Source organism: Aedes aegypti, chromosome 2 (assembly GCF_002204515.2).
Source record: "Aedes aegypti strain LVP_AGWG chromosome 2, AaegL5.0 Primary Assembly, whole genome shotgun sequence".
Classification (NCBI taxonomy): domain Eukaryota; kingdom Metazoa; phylum Arthropoda; class Insecta; order Diptera; family Culicidae; genus Aedes; species Aedes aegypti.
The window spans coordinates 7,895,901-7,909,876 of record NC_035108.1 but is presented as its reverse complement, the minus strand read 5'-3'; the positions used below and the strand labels follow the sequence as shown (position 1 = coordinate 7,909,876).

The following is a 13,976-nucleotide window of genomic DNA, read 5'->3' as shown; positions in this document are numbered from 1 at the left end:
TGCTGTGTATGACTGCCCGTGTTTCATTGTGAGAGATCGCATACTCGCTACATGCCGAGTGGAAACGTACCCGGACAATGTAATCCAGAGGATATGTGTGGAAGCCGATTGTGAAATGCAGTAACTATGACTGTAACTCACATTATGCTGTAACTGCAGCGCCTATCGCGCGCTGAAGAAGAGGCGGCTGCTGAAGATTAGCCTCCCCGAGGATGGTTTCTACAACAAAACCTTGCCGAGCTATCTCTATTATAGCGCAGAATTATAGTATGATGGAGATCGAAGCAACTGGGTGGTTGTAAAACCAATCATAGAAGTATTTAAGATTTGAATTGAAAAAAAAACTAAATATAGTTTAAATTACGTTCTCAATCAAAACAGTCCGGTTTTCTTCCCCTCTAAGATAGTGCACTTACCCTCCCCTCAATACCGTAATCCGGGGACAAATTAATCACTGGGGTGAATTTGATCAGGTCGGTATCAAATAGTTTTCTTTCAAGGATGCTCAATACTTTGTTGCTATCACAGACATTCCATGTTTTATAGTTTATATATGTCTAAACTATTTCATATTTATTAAGGTCAGTTTTGCATAGAAATATTCACAGTTTTTGAAGGTGTTAGCAATAAAGTTGGAAATATCGGCACTAAACAACCCGCTGGTGCTAGGCCTGCATGTAAACTTTGAGTGTTAAAAATGTTGTGTTAGCTTCAGTGTGAACTGCTGAACTCATTTTTAAAATCGTTCAGCATTATAAGAATAGTTTTTTTGCTCGTAAAACCGTTTTTTGTTGAATAAATTGCTTATATCAAGGAAAATTGCATACATTTAGGCGTATTATGCAGATTTACAATGTTTTATTTTGCAATAAAATGATGATATAAACGAGTTGTAAGAATTTTGACATCATTTTCAGATTCAGGAGACCCAAATTTAGTAGATAGGGAAATTTTACATACTAAAATATGCTTTATTATATAGTGATCAATTTCGCCCCAATGTGTCATTTTCAATTTATTATATTAAAAATAATTTTATGAAATGTTAAATATTATTTTATAAAAAATCTATTGCATAAACTGATAGAGATCAATGAAGTACTGATTTTACCGAAATAAATTTGACAATTTTTGAATTCAAGTGATCAATTTGCCCCCGGATTACGGTACCTCAGAACCAGGAGAAATGGTTTTTAGACCAAGGGTAATGTCTATGTCATTTCTGTACACCTCAAAACAGAGCACACTTTATCGGTTTTCAGATTTTCCTCTTATAAAAAAAAACATTGCTTGCAATATGCATAACAATTTTTTTCGGGTTTCAGTTAGTTTACATTGTAACAGTGCTTTTTCGATTATTATCGATAAATGATATTGGGAACGGGCCTGATGTAGAGGTTAGAACGAACTCTTCTCACACCGTGGACCTGAGAACGAATCCCATCCCCGAGATAGTTACTTATGCTATTTTTTATTTTTAGTTACTTATATATTTTAAAAATCTAGATGGTCATTATGAATTATCAGTATAAGAAGAATCAATGCAAGACAAGACATAATATGATGACAAGCCGTAGAGGCAGATTTCCCAGTACCGAACACATAAGCCGCTATATTTATATCTCTGAAATTATGGGTCCAACATAATCTTGCAAACCGGTTATGATACATATCATTTTGGCATTGCATTTTTATGATGTTATTGATGGCCTCCAATACCAAACACAATCTTGAAAGTGTCTCAAACTTATTGCATTTGAATCAGTTTTTTATTTTACTTCAGAAGTAAGTGCTTTGTTGCCAATCGAAAGCATATTTGATACTGATATGGGAAATTTTAGTTGACGCTAGACTTCAGAAATAACACGGCTTATTGTATGATAAAAAAAAATCACTTTAAGCTAAGTATGTTGTTCTGAATATTCATTCTTCTCATTTTATTGCTTATCCTATACCATGATCATCAAAAACAATGAAAAAAAATGTATTTTAAAACATTGGTGCGGACATAAAATAGATAGGGGTAATCGGGGCAATATGGGCCGCCTAAGGAAAACGTCATGGAATGCATAGAAAAACAGCAAAAAATATGGTTTAAATGCAAGTGACTTGTACTATAAAATGTTATCTTCCATGTTACTTCGATAATTAATGTTAACATCAACTTGAAAATTATTTCAGGAACTTTTTGGAAAACCATGTTTTTATACGTGGTCACCAACCATATGAGCATTATGAGCCACCCTACAGGGCAGTATGAGCCACCTCATTCAATCGAATGATTTTTATTTAAAACAGTATATAGAAGAGTTAGTGGTGAAGAGTACATTATCGGAAAGGAAATTGTATTAGCTTTGCTTGAAATGATTGATTCTAGCGGATTATTTTTTAAAGATACATAATACATAGTAAACAGACCATGTTATACTAGTACTAAATTGCGATACTTGGTTCAACGTATGTTCTAGCAAAGTGTTCCACTTGTAATGGTACATAAAGATGACTATGCAGTAAAAAATAATCTGGTATATTTAGGCAATGCATTTTGATGTTCAAAACATTGTTTGTTTTGCTTAAATCTAGGTGGCTCATTTTGCCCCGCCCCTTCATCTTGAAAATAATATATTGTTTTTCAATAATTTTGTTTACGAACAAATCTAATTTTGCTCACGAACTGTTCATTATGATCAGAAGTTTCAATGGATTGGTAAAATTTACCAGAATTATAAATATAATTTGTCTTATAGGATTAATTAAAAACTACCAAAATTATAAGCTTTTCATGACGAAGGACAAATTTGTACATTTTTGTAAATATCTTGAGTGTTCAAACGAATATTCTTACGGTTTTTATTGTGGTGGCTATTTGAGGCATCCTTTAGTAGATCATAATGACTCTAGACATTAAAAAACTGTTTTTGAGGTCAAAACCTGGGTAGCTAATATTGCCCCGTATGTTCATATTGCTCCTATCCTGAAGGAAATCAAGTTATTCGAAACGTTGGGAAAGGAATATCCAAGACTAAAATCATGTTTTCCCACATTTATTTGAAACATGATGTAAAATGTATTCCTATCAGTGCTGTTAAATGTCAAGAATGTCACATGACTATGACAATAAATTGAACATTGCTAATACAGTCAGCTCTTCCTTACTCGATATTCCGTATCTCGATATCGAGTTAGAAAACCGTAGTAAAAGTTGGTTTTCATTGCTAACTGCACTGGTTATGTGTTATGTTACTCGATACCTATGGTATGGAGAGTTGGTAGTAGCATCTTATCCCTTGGAAACAATCATCGGAAAATGTATTTCTTAATGACCTTTTCCCAATTCTTATGCTGATGCTGTATTCCACATGATAGGGAGTTAGGGGAAAAGCACTAATTTTCAACCCACATAATAATTTTAGAGCAAAGTAACTAACCTAGAGAAGTTTCTTCTTGCTAATGTGATAGGGGGAAGTACTTTTAAATACCAGTACGTTTTGACACCCATTAATAATTAAATTTTTACTAAATCCCACGAAAGTTTTAAGCATCAGTCTGTAGAGTTTTTTAACTGAAGACGTAGTTCAATAAATAAAATAAAAGAAAGTGTTTATTTTACCCGGATACCTTTTTATCAGTCGTGTTTTGGACCCAATTTTCTACCTCGTTTTTCTGACATTTGAAAAGATTTTTTCTTAGGTACCATGAATGGATGCAGCACGTCATACTAATTACGAACTTGGACACCAGCCGAGAGTAACTGAAACATATTTCCATTCTATATTAAATAAGCACTTGCCTAATGTGTCTATTATGCCCCTAATCTCCATATTCATGATTATTTTGCATATTATAATAATAAACCCTTCTTTCAGTAAATTCCCATAAAATATACAAATTATATGTTTATTTTTGCCTATATAGTGATGCACCCTTCTTTCAGTATTATCTCATTATTGATATAGGCAAAATATATCGATGGAGAGCCCATATAGCATAAGGTCGTTTGGCATAAAATGATTTGGTATAAAGCCATTTGTAATCCAGCCATACCTATGCTCCTTCTTTTCAAAAAGAATGTTCTTCATGTCATGTCAAATGGTTATTGGCCAAATGGCCATTATGTCAAATGGTCCTTGATCATTTAATCAATCATGCCAAATGCCTCCTTGCCATTTGGTATCCTTACGGAACTTTTTTCTATAGCTAGGTATGCTGTTCAGCTCAAGAAAAGTAAAAAATTCTGCTCAAGAAATGGTCAAGAAATTTTCTACAGTGAGCTTCATTTAAATTGACATTTCTTTTCAACAGCGTACTGTGATCAAAGAAAAATGCTTTTCTTGAGCATTTCTTGCAAGAAATTTCCCACGCATCGAGATAGGCGCTTACTTTTCTGTTGAAGTGCATACTTCCCATATATTGTCAACAGGATAAGACTGAAAGAAGGGTGTATCACTATGTTGCGCAAAATAAAACAAGTAATTTGTAATTTGGACTTGACGTAAAGAAATACGCCCTTTCATTTTAATGTGCAGAATAGTACGTTTTTATTTTGCCGAATTTACGTAATAATTATATCGGAAACGTATAATATGAAACTACGACGTCTTTATTCCATTCGGGTAGACCCAAAAGATAAACTATGATGCACTTTCTTGAAACATGAATGATGAGAAGATGGATACATCATTATATTTAAAAAAGACATATACGTGAAATTATACATTTGGAAACTACAATACCGAAAGAAGGGTGTAGCTCTATCTTGTGCAGAATAGTGATGAATTGTATATTCTTTTATTTAAATCAAGACCAACAATTGGAAAGGCACAAGTCCAAAATGTAAACTAATCGGTTTTCTGCTGATTTCAGTGTATAAGAGCCTATTCTTACTAAAACATACAATAGTCATTTAAAAATATGCATAAAAGTTAATAAAATAACATTTTTCTAAAAGGCCCCATCTCATTTTCCGCTAACCAGGATATTCATCGCAAATGCGGCCTTTTCTCAAAAAGGCCTCATTTCTATATCTGACGGAAACCGAGATGAGGCCTGTTAAACAAACATCAAAATTGCAATGTAGATTGCGTTCCAAATTCACTAAGCAGATGCACGTTATACTACGGAGCGACTGCTCTTTGTATTATTTTATACAGTGGTTGTCTAAACGGCGAACATTATCGGGTTCCTGTAGACTGATGTATTTTGTATCATACTACTTAATAATACTTGTGTCAGCCTGTCTGTACTTCACAAATTATCAACAAAAACAGGATTTGGTGTCAATTGCATAAAAAATAACGTTCAATTTCAATATTATTTCAATTGAACCAATATTTCCATACATTTTCTCGACGACAAACTCGTGTAGCACATACATAATGTTCATGGATGACGAAGAGTTCAATCAATCACATATTTAATCGACCGCACGAATCTTCTCTTGCTCTAGGGATCTCCATGTACTTTACTTCACCACTTAACACTCTTTTACACTTCAAATTTCTTATTTCATCATCAATTTTGAATGATTTGCAAAAGGCCACATCAGAAGATGATGAAAAAACAAGCCACAACTAGAAGGCCTCAACACATTTTAGAGTAAACAAAGGCGTCAACTCACAGGCCTCATCAGCGTCGGCCGGCGTCTATGGGCACAAATGAAAAGTTTTTATTTTTTTTTTTTTTTGACTTTATTTGTGTGAATTTTAACTCATCAGGCTAGTTCTTCACTCACAAATGAAAAGGGTTGCACAGCTTTTAGTGAAATAAAAGCCTCATTTCCTTTGACTCGTTTTTTTTAGCAGGATTTTTTTGCTAAAATGATAGTAATGAATATTCATAGCTATAAATCAGTTTATCCATCGACTTTTTGGACGATAAAATAACATACAATGCTTAAATTCATAATTTAAATTTGATTTATTGTTTGACAAAACAAGATTGCATTTTTCTCATTGTTTACTTTTTGGAGATGAGGCCTTTTGAATTGTTAGTCTTGAAATAATGGATATTCTGTTTCCCCTAGAAATCCTTTATAAGAGAGATTCGCGGAAGCTGGCATTCCTGTCAAAGTGTGAGCCAAACGAACATGCGTTATGTTTGTTTTGAACTTTTCTTGAGGAGTAATGTTATCCACTTGAAATTATATCGGTAAAAGTAATTTTGCATGAAGCAAAATAAATGAAATATTTTTCTTTTTAAATTTTTTTCAATGCGATTTTTAGTTGTTGATTTTTTGGGCTGTTTATTAGTTTGAATGTGTAGCTCAAAGATCTATAACGAAACAAAATAATATTTTTAGCGATGAGGAAGTCATGTCCGTGATACAATATTGTTCTCGACGCCGAGCAAAATCAGCACTGCAGGTCTGTTGCCAAATATTTCCATTTTACTTCCGCGTATCTCTCTATATAGGATCACTAGTTTCCCCTAGACTGATATATCAGTCTTCATAAGCGCCAATAAAAGTGACTATTGTGATACTTCATTTGCAAATGAACTTTGAATTATGCGTAAAGTGTTCATAATTAGCAGCACCAATGCTAATCTTTTCATGCACTTGTAAACAACTTTGTATGGAGCTTCATTTTCAAGAATTTTTAACTAGATTATTTCAAAACTTTAAAGTAGGTACAGGTCGGACTCGATTATCCGGAGACTCGATTATCCGGGGACTCGATTATCCGGGATTCGATTATCCGGAATTTGATTTTTGATGCTCTTGTTTTTCATTTTTTATGCATAAATCTGAGATAATTTGGCATTGCAATATACAATATGAATGGTTTTGCAGTTTAGAACGCATTGAAGAAAAGAGAGGTTTGAAAAAGTGTCTTTTTGTGTATGCCGGTCAAATTTTTTTTTTACTCGTAAAGACCCCTACTGTTCCTAGAAAAAATTTCTGGCTACGCTACCGCATCATGTAAATAAAATAACGAAAAAAGATAATATTTATGTTCTTTTATCAGAGATTTCAATTTTTTTTTTTCTTAGTAATTCGATTATCCGGAGGATTCGATTATCCGGAGTGAAAAAAAAATCGATACTCCGGATAATCGAGTCCGACCTGTATATAATTTTCTGGGGAATGGTCCATTCTGGGGATTGGTTTTCTGGAGAATGGTTTATTCTGGGGAGTGAAATTCTGGGGAATGAGAATCTGGGGAATGGGTTTCGGGGGAATGGTTTTCTGGGGAATGTTATAGAATCAGCACTGATACCTACAGTATTGGACAAAACATTTGCAACTTTTTCGATTTTGTAATTGTAATTGTAATTGCTCAATCCACACCCTGGCAGACAATTATCCGCCAATCTAGACACGGGCTGGGTGAGGACCTACCAAGCCTCCCCCGTTAACATGTCCTATACCGTTTAGCACACCGGGTTCTTCCACAAGCAGGCGCCGGAATTAAAGCGGTCCCACAAGTTTCAGATACATTAAATAGATATAGTCACTCTGCCACTAAACCGAATAGCGCCCTCCACCTCATCACCAGCACTGCCCATCCCGCACGCCAAACAAAATGCCGGAAGTGGCGTGCCGTGTAGCACATCAGATGTTCTACAGAGCACACCACCTCCGACACCATGCTCAACGTACAGCAAAGACAGCGCTAATAAAAGCGGAATGCGCCATTCGATTCAGTACCAGAGGGACTATAAATGTAACGAAGAGGAAATGAAAAGATAGTAGAAATGGTTTGGCTGTTGGATTGCTGAAACGAGAAGAAAGAAATAAAGTTATTACGTTAAAACGTGCTTTTTATAGTTGAATAAATGTATCGATAGTTTCTCATCTGTTTCTTTTCCGTATCGTAGTTCCGTAGATTCTATCCACCTCGAGTTTTGTCGACTCCGCTCGGGCAATGAGGACCGCGATGAAATGAAAAATATAAAATATAAAAATATGAGCATTAGTGTTTATCTATTATTTAATGTAATTCTCATTTGCTTTCAAATACCTAAGTAACATTTGAACTCTGCCTCTATCAGAAAATTCTAATAATTCATAATTTATTCTCCTACACTTTCCCTAACACAAAGTATTCCTATTTAATAAGACAAGTGCAAAAGCACAAATAAAAGTGTGGGACCGCATCGAATCATGTTGATGCCCTCAGAGCACTCATTCTTCGATTTGCGAAATATGAGTCCGCTGAAAACACCGACCCGACTCGGCGCAATCGCGCACCTCTACCCAGTGATGCCACATACACAGATTTATCTCTACTTACACAGATTTTTTCCTGTTCTTGCCTACAAATATCTGTGATCACAGATCACAGATTTTTGAGACAAAAAAAAAAAGATTTTAGAATATTACAGCTGTTTAGCACACGGTTTTTGGAAAATATGAAGCAGAAAAGTTTTTTTTTTTTTTTTACTGAAATACTTAAGTGCATTATAGTTTTAGAATGAATTATGCACTTTTAATTTATTTTTAGTAGAATAAGTTCAAATTAAAAATTGTTGATATGCCAAGAATAGTCATAATACGTTTGCAAAGGTTCTTTTCGATCTAAAAAGGGTTTATTTTGATTTTAGCGCAACACAGATTTTTACCAAGATTTTTGGAGGTTGACTTAAGATAAAAAAGATTTTTTCGCCTAAAAACACAGATGAGAATCGAAAAAAATGTGGCAACACTGCCTCTACCGGCACCTCCGCACATGTAAAAACTTCTGCGATAATCCTGTGGTGTGAAAGAAATGCGCAATATTACTTTGATTTCAATCCTAACTTCATGACCCGTAGGCTCTACGCGTATGATTGTTCATTATTTAGGTTATTTAGGCTAAATATACCTGTTTATACCTGTACATCACTGCCCACAACTGCATATTTGTCACATTAGACATTTTTGACAATTTTGAGTTAATACCGGGGAGAGTCATCAAATGACAAATACATTCGATCAACTTACTGAAATCTGTGAGATTGTTCTAGAAAATTCGAAAAAAATACCAAGTTGATTTGTCACATTGGCAATTGTAACCGCATAACAGTCACATTGAGATTATACATCAGCCTCATAATGCAGTAGCAACGAAATTTCTATCAGAATTATTTTCTGACCATTCATCCAATATGCGATACGAGTTGTACAAAATTTCAGCTTAAAAAAGGCGCTATTAAATTCTTAGTGATTTTTTGAAATTTTAGTTTCCTCCCATAATGCAATAAAATGCAAACTTGGTATTCCATTTACTCAATGCCTACTTTTGTCGAATGTTACAAATATGCAGTTATGGGCAGATCAGAAAAAAACGAAAAACGACTACGAATATCTTGCAGCGTAAAGTTTAAGTAATCAAATATTCATCCTCTCTTCGACCCTGCACTATAATAACCTCCTATTATAACGCAGAGCTAAAGATTCTTTCTTGCGTTACACATTCTGAACAAGAAACCATTTTCAAATACTTCCCATAATTTATGCGAGACAAAACAGATTCCACTTTCTACGTAATGTAACCCAGCATTAACAGCTGCCCAACTCTCCAGACCTGCGCCCTCGAAGATCCAAGGTGCTGCTGCCACTTCTTTCCTCAAAGTCTGTCTATCAATTCCGAACTCTATTGCATACTACAATACCAAGCAGACCCTATTCCTTACAAGACACAGAGTCACAACCCCAATGTGATGGATTTACCCACAACCTTGTCATAACCCCTCTTACGTTTCGCTATCCTCGGAAGTCACCCATATTGATGCTTGGCAAAAATATCAGTATTCAATCCACAAATCCCAGATTACACCACATTACGTTGGTCCGTTTGGCGTCGCCGGTGGATACCTGTTCTGACATTCTTTTCTTTCAAACTCCATTTCAAGCCAGTCCCCCCACTTTATCAATAAGAATGTTGACGAATCACGATAATCTGAAGATCGTGACCAGAACGGAGGTAGGATTTATCACTAGGGACCAACCACCACCAAAACATTTGCAACTTTTTCGATTTTCCATACAAAATGACCAACTTTGGTAAGCTATATCTCAGTTATTTATTGACCGATTTGAATGAAATTTTGGCAGAACATTAGACATAACTTGAATTTTAACATATATTTTTGAGTAATATTTCCAATCACAATTTCAAAAGCATTAACGGTTTGACTAAAGTCAATTTTTTGACGATTTTTTATAAATGACATAAGTAAACATAATGAAGGAATAGCTTCATGGTATCTTCAGAAAAGTTGTAGATTTTAACGAGGTGAACAAGTTTGCTGAAGACAGTTTTTGTGTAGGACTATCAGATTTTAAGATAAATAGTTTTGAATTTTTCGTCGAAAATTACACTTTAGATAAACCGTTATAAGTTATAAACCCGTGATTGGAAAAATCACTCAAATATATATGTTAAAATTCAAGTTATATCTGATGTTCTGTGAAAATTTCATTCAAATCGGACGATAAATAACTGAGATCTAGCTTACCAAAGTTGGTCATTTTGTATGGAAAATCGAAAAAGTTGCAAATGTTTTGTCCAGTACTGTATAATCGAAAGATATAAATTGTTAGTGTATTTCCCGCCAGCCCAGGATCTTTTCGGGTTGAAAATTTTCTCTATTTCCCAGAGTATCTTTGTAACAAATTTTTGCTCAATCTAACAACAACATGTCAAAAGTTGTCTCACACTGCTGTTATTCTGAACACAAAAACTGTTTACTCAAATTTTCACAAGAAGCAAAGCTACAAATAACGTATTGAAGATCTTCAGTTGACATTTAAATCTTCCCCAAATATAATCCATTGGTCAATCGATTAGAAGTCACCTACGCCGTTCACCATTCAAAACTCACACCCTTATCCAAACTACGAAAAGTCTTATTCTATACAAACATAAGCTGAAACCTCGTTTTAGAAGCAGTCTTATTTACCGTACGCGCTGTATGCTATGTGTGGGGGTGGAATGTTATTCAGTGTTAAAGGCAAGGCTATTCACTTAATCAACAAAATATTAATCCTTCTCCAGGCTAAGAGAGTAACAACGGGTGTTGTGGTATCAATTTGTGCAAGAGTTATAAAGACTACGATGGATTTGTGATTGGACTAAATTCGAAAAGGGTACCTGATTGTTGATCGGTTTGGACATCGTAACGATGCCGGGCGCCCCGGAGTTCATCACGGCTCCAGTTTGCTGGTTTTTGATGATCAGCGTTTGCGGCTGGCCGGGACCTCCCGGTTGTCCTCCCGTCGTGGCCTGGATGGTGGTTTTCCCCGTGGCACCGGTCTGTATCAGCTGCGGGGCCTGCGACAGGGAAATGGTCCCATTCGGCAGGGCCGTCGAGGTCAACGTTACGCGATTGTTGTTCATGTTGAGCACCGCCTGAGTATTTGGCGTTCCGGCACCTCCACCATGAGCAGGATACACCAACTTTACTGGTTCATTCTTTGGCATGTTCGTCTGGTGCTGGATGGTAGTGTTGTTATTGTTAAGGGTGCTGATACTGTTGGTCGTAACGTGAAACGGAGGAGGGGGTGGTCCTCCGGCAGAAACCACTATCTGATTACTGATGATGTTGATCCCCGACGAGGAGGACACCGTTGGAACCGTCGAAATCAATGCGGGAGGTGTTGAGGACGGTTGGATTCCGCCACTATTGGTTGAAACCGTAATATTCTTCCCCACAACCACCGTCGCGGCACCAGAACCTGCACTATTGATTACGTTCTGGCCGCCACTTGTGGAAATGATAAATGTTTTACTGTTATTATTGTTGTTGTTGTTATTATTGTTGCTGCTGCTGTTCATAACATTGGATACGATTTCACCATTGGCAACACCATGATTGCTGTGTTTCTGCTGCTGCACTGCACTATAAATGGGGGTCGTTCCTCCATTTGACACAATTGCACTATTTATACTGTTCCCACCGTTTCCGCACTCGAAATTTTTCGCGACTTGTTGCACCTGGGTCGTACTGGATTGGTCCAACTGATTTTCTAGCGTTCCGACGATCGCACTCACCGCGGATTCATCGACATCTGATTTAAGAGCTTCCTCCAAAAAGTTGGCAGACGCCATTTTCTGTCGAAGTGACACTGCCCATTTTTGTTCGAACGCAGTTGCTCTGCCTGGCCTGGCTTGTCAACGGTGTTCGAAACGTCACTGCTGTCATTCCGCTACTTTTCGAACTTCGATTTTGATCGGCGGGAAAGCGATTGGAACTCGCGATATCACTACTGCCGGCAATCCAAGTAGGAGTTTATTCACCGGTGGCAAGATTGTTGCTTAATCATGATCACTGTTTATTAATTATTCACTACACTTTAATGCATTGCAAGTTTTAAGCTCATTTTGATGAACGTTTGTTCCAGTCGTGACATCCGATGAAAGGCGCCGTTTGATGTTCACTAGAAATAATATTCGAACATAAGCAATTAGGGTTGGAAGTTTAATTATTGGGTTTTAAGAATGCAAACAATGTTTTGATCCACTATATTTCATTGAACTGCCCCAAAAATATTACAATTACTATTGCACAAACAACTAAAACGATTCAACATTGTTTCAGTTACACGATCATTATACATTTTCAAGACCAATATGCATTATTCAATTTTACTCAAGGTTTTATGATGGTTTCACTATCATATCATTTTTCTTCTATCAAATCGGCAACACTGCCCCAAATCGAACGTCATCAGAGTTCGAAACTATTTTCGATTTTTCTTTTCTTCACCGGACTGACATCACCGCAAAAATCTCGCTCACCCCCTCATTGGTGAATGGTGAGACGAATACACAACCGAAACCGTTCGTCATCAGCATCACCACTACCCGAAAACCGAACGGTACTCTATCCGTCCCTGTCTGTCGCGTGTCTTCATCGCAGAGCCTATACTGCTCGCACTTACATCAGTCTGGCTTGCTGGAATCCCAGACGGCTACCATCATTCAAAATCTCTCTCCCACACACGAAGCGGTACTCTCGCGGCTAGACGGCCTCCACTCACACTAGCGCGTCCATTGATAGGCTTTTGTTTCTGTTTCGACTCTCTTCGTTTTTCTGCGGCGAGTCAACAAACAGATAAGGGGTGTGCCAATGGTTGCTTTTGTCGTCTCTCTTTAGTTGGATTGCACAGAGTTGAATAATAGTTATTTTTGCTCTGATAGAGTTCAATAATTAAAAAAAAAGTCTGTTCCGTTTTTCGACACCACCCAAACTCTATGGACTCTTCAATATCGAGTCCGGGATAGTAGACTGCAGATATCAAATTATGGAGAGAAATTTACATTGAATGTGACATCGACTAGAAGAGACATCGAGTTATGGAAATGTCGACTCATGAAGAGGACGATGTGTGAAAAATTGAAGGAACTGTAAAATCCATTGAGTTATAGAATATCGAGTTAACTCTTTACACCCAAAATTTCATCTATATCATTTTTTATATCTAAAAACTAGGCCGTGCTTCATACAAAATGATCAAGTTTCTATGAATGGATACCTACATTTTTATCGCAGCATTAAAATGATACAAATACAAACTTTTGAGTTATCACATATATTTCAAATTGTAAAAAAAGATTTTGATGAGAAAATGAGTTTTCAAAACTATAGAAGTGAGTCCCCATATGGCCGAACAGCCTCTATGCGCGGACACTAGGCATTTTTCAAACAAGAGTAATTTTAAGACTTTAATATCGTTTTTTTTCAATACTCATTATGAAATAAGAGACGGACAAACACTTTAAAGAAATTTTAATAATAATTTTGATATATTTGTATGTGTTTTGTTGTGTACATTTCTTTTTTTTATTTTAATTTTAAAATTATTTGTATTTTTATTTATTGCTGTTTTCATCAAAATTTGAGTTAAGCGATGATTTCACAACTTGTTTTTGAAATTCTTTGAATAATTTGCTACACACATAAAAGACATCAAAAATATCATCAAATTTGGAGGAATGTATGTGAAATTGTTTTGTTGTGACGTAAGCGTTCAAACACATTCGCTTGAAAGA

The 13,976-nt window shown here is 36.0% G+C and overlaps 1 protein-coding gene across 10 annotated transcripts in view; it reads right to left on the bottom strand.

Moving 5' to 3' along the window:
• Positions 1-13,976, bottom strand: part of LOC5579867 (transcription initiation factor TFIID subunit 4) — a 46,454-nt gene that overhangs the window by 21,962 nt on the left and 10,516 nt on the right. For 9 of the 10 annotated variants that reach the window (XM_021839852.1, XM_021839853.1, XM_021839856.1 and 6 more), the window contains exon 2: positions 11,076-12,361. In XM_021839852.1, coding sequence (XP_021695544.1) covers positions 11,076-12,032 — 957 coding nt within the window. In that variant the 5' untranslated portion in view covers positions 12,033-12,361. Of the gene's footprint in view, positions 1-11,075; positions 12,362-13,976 lie in introns of those variants that run through there. The other variant, XM_021839857.1, reaches the window with a different exon arrangement.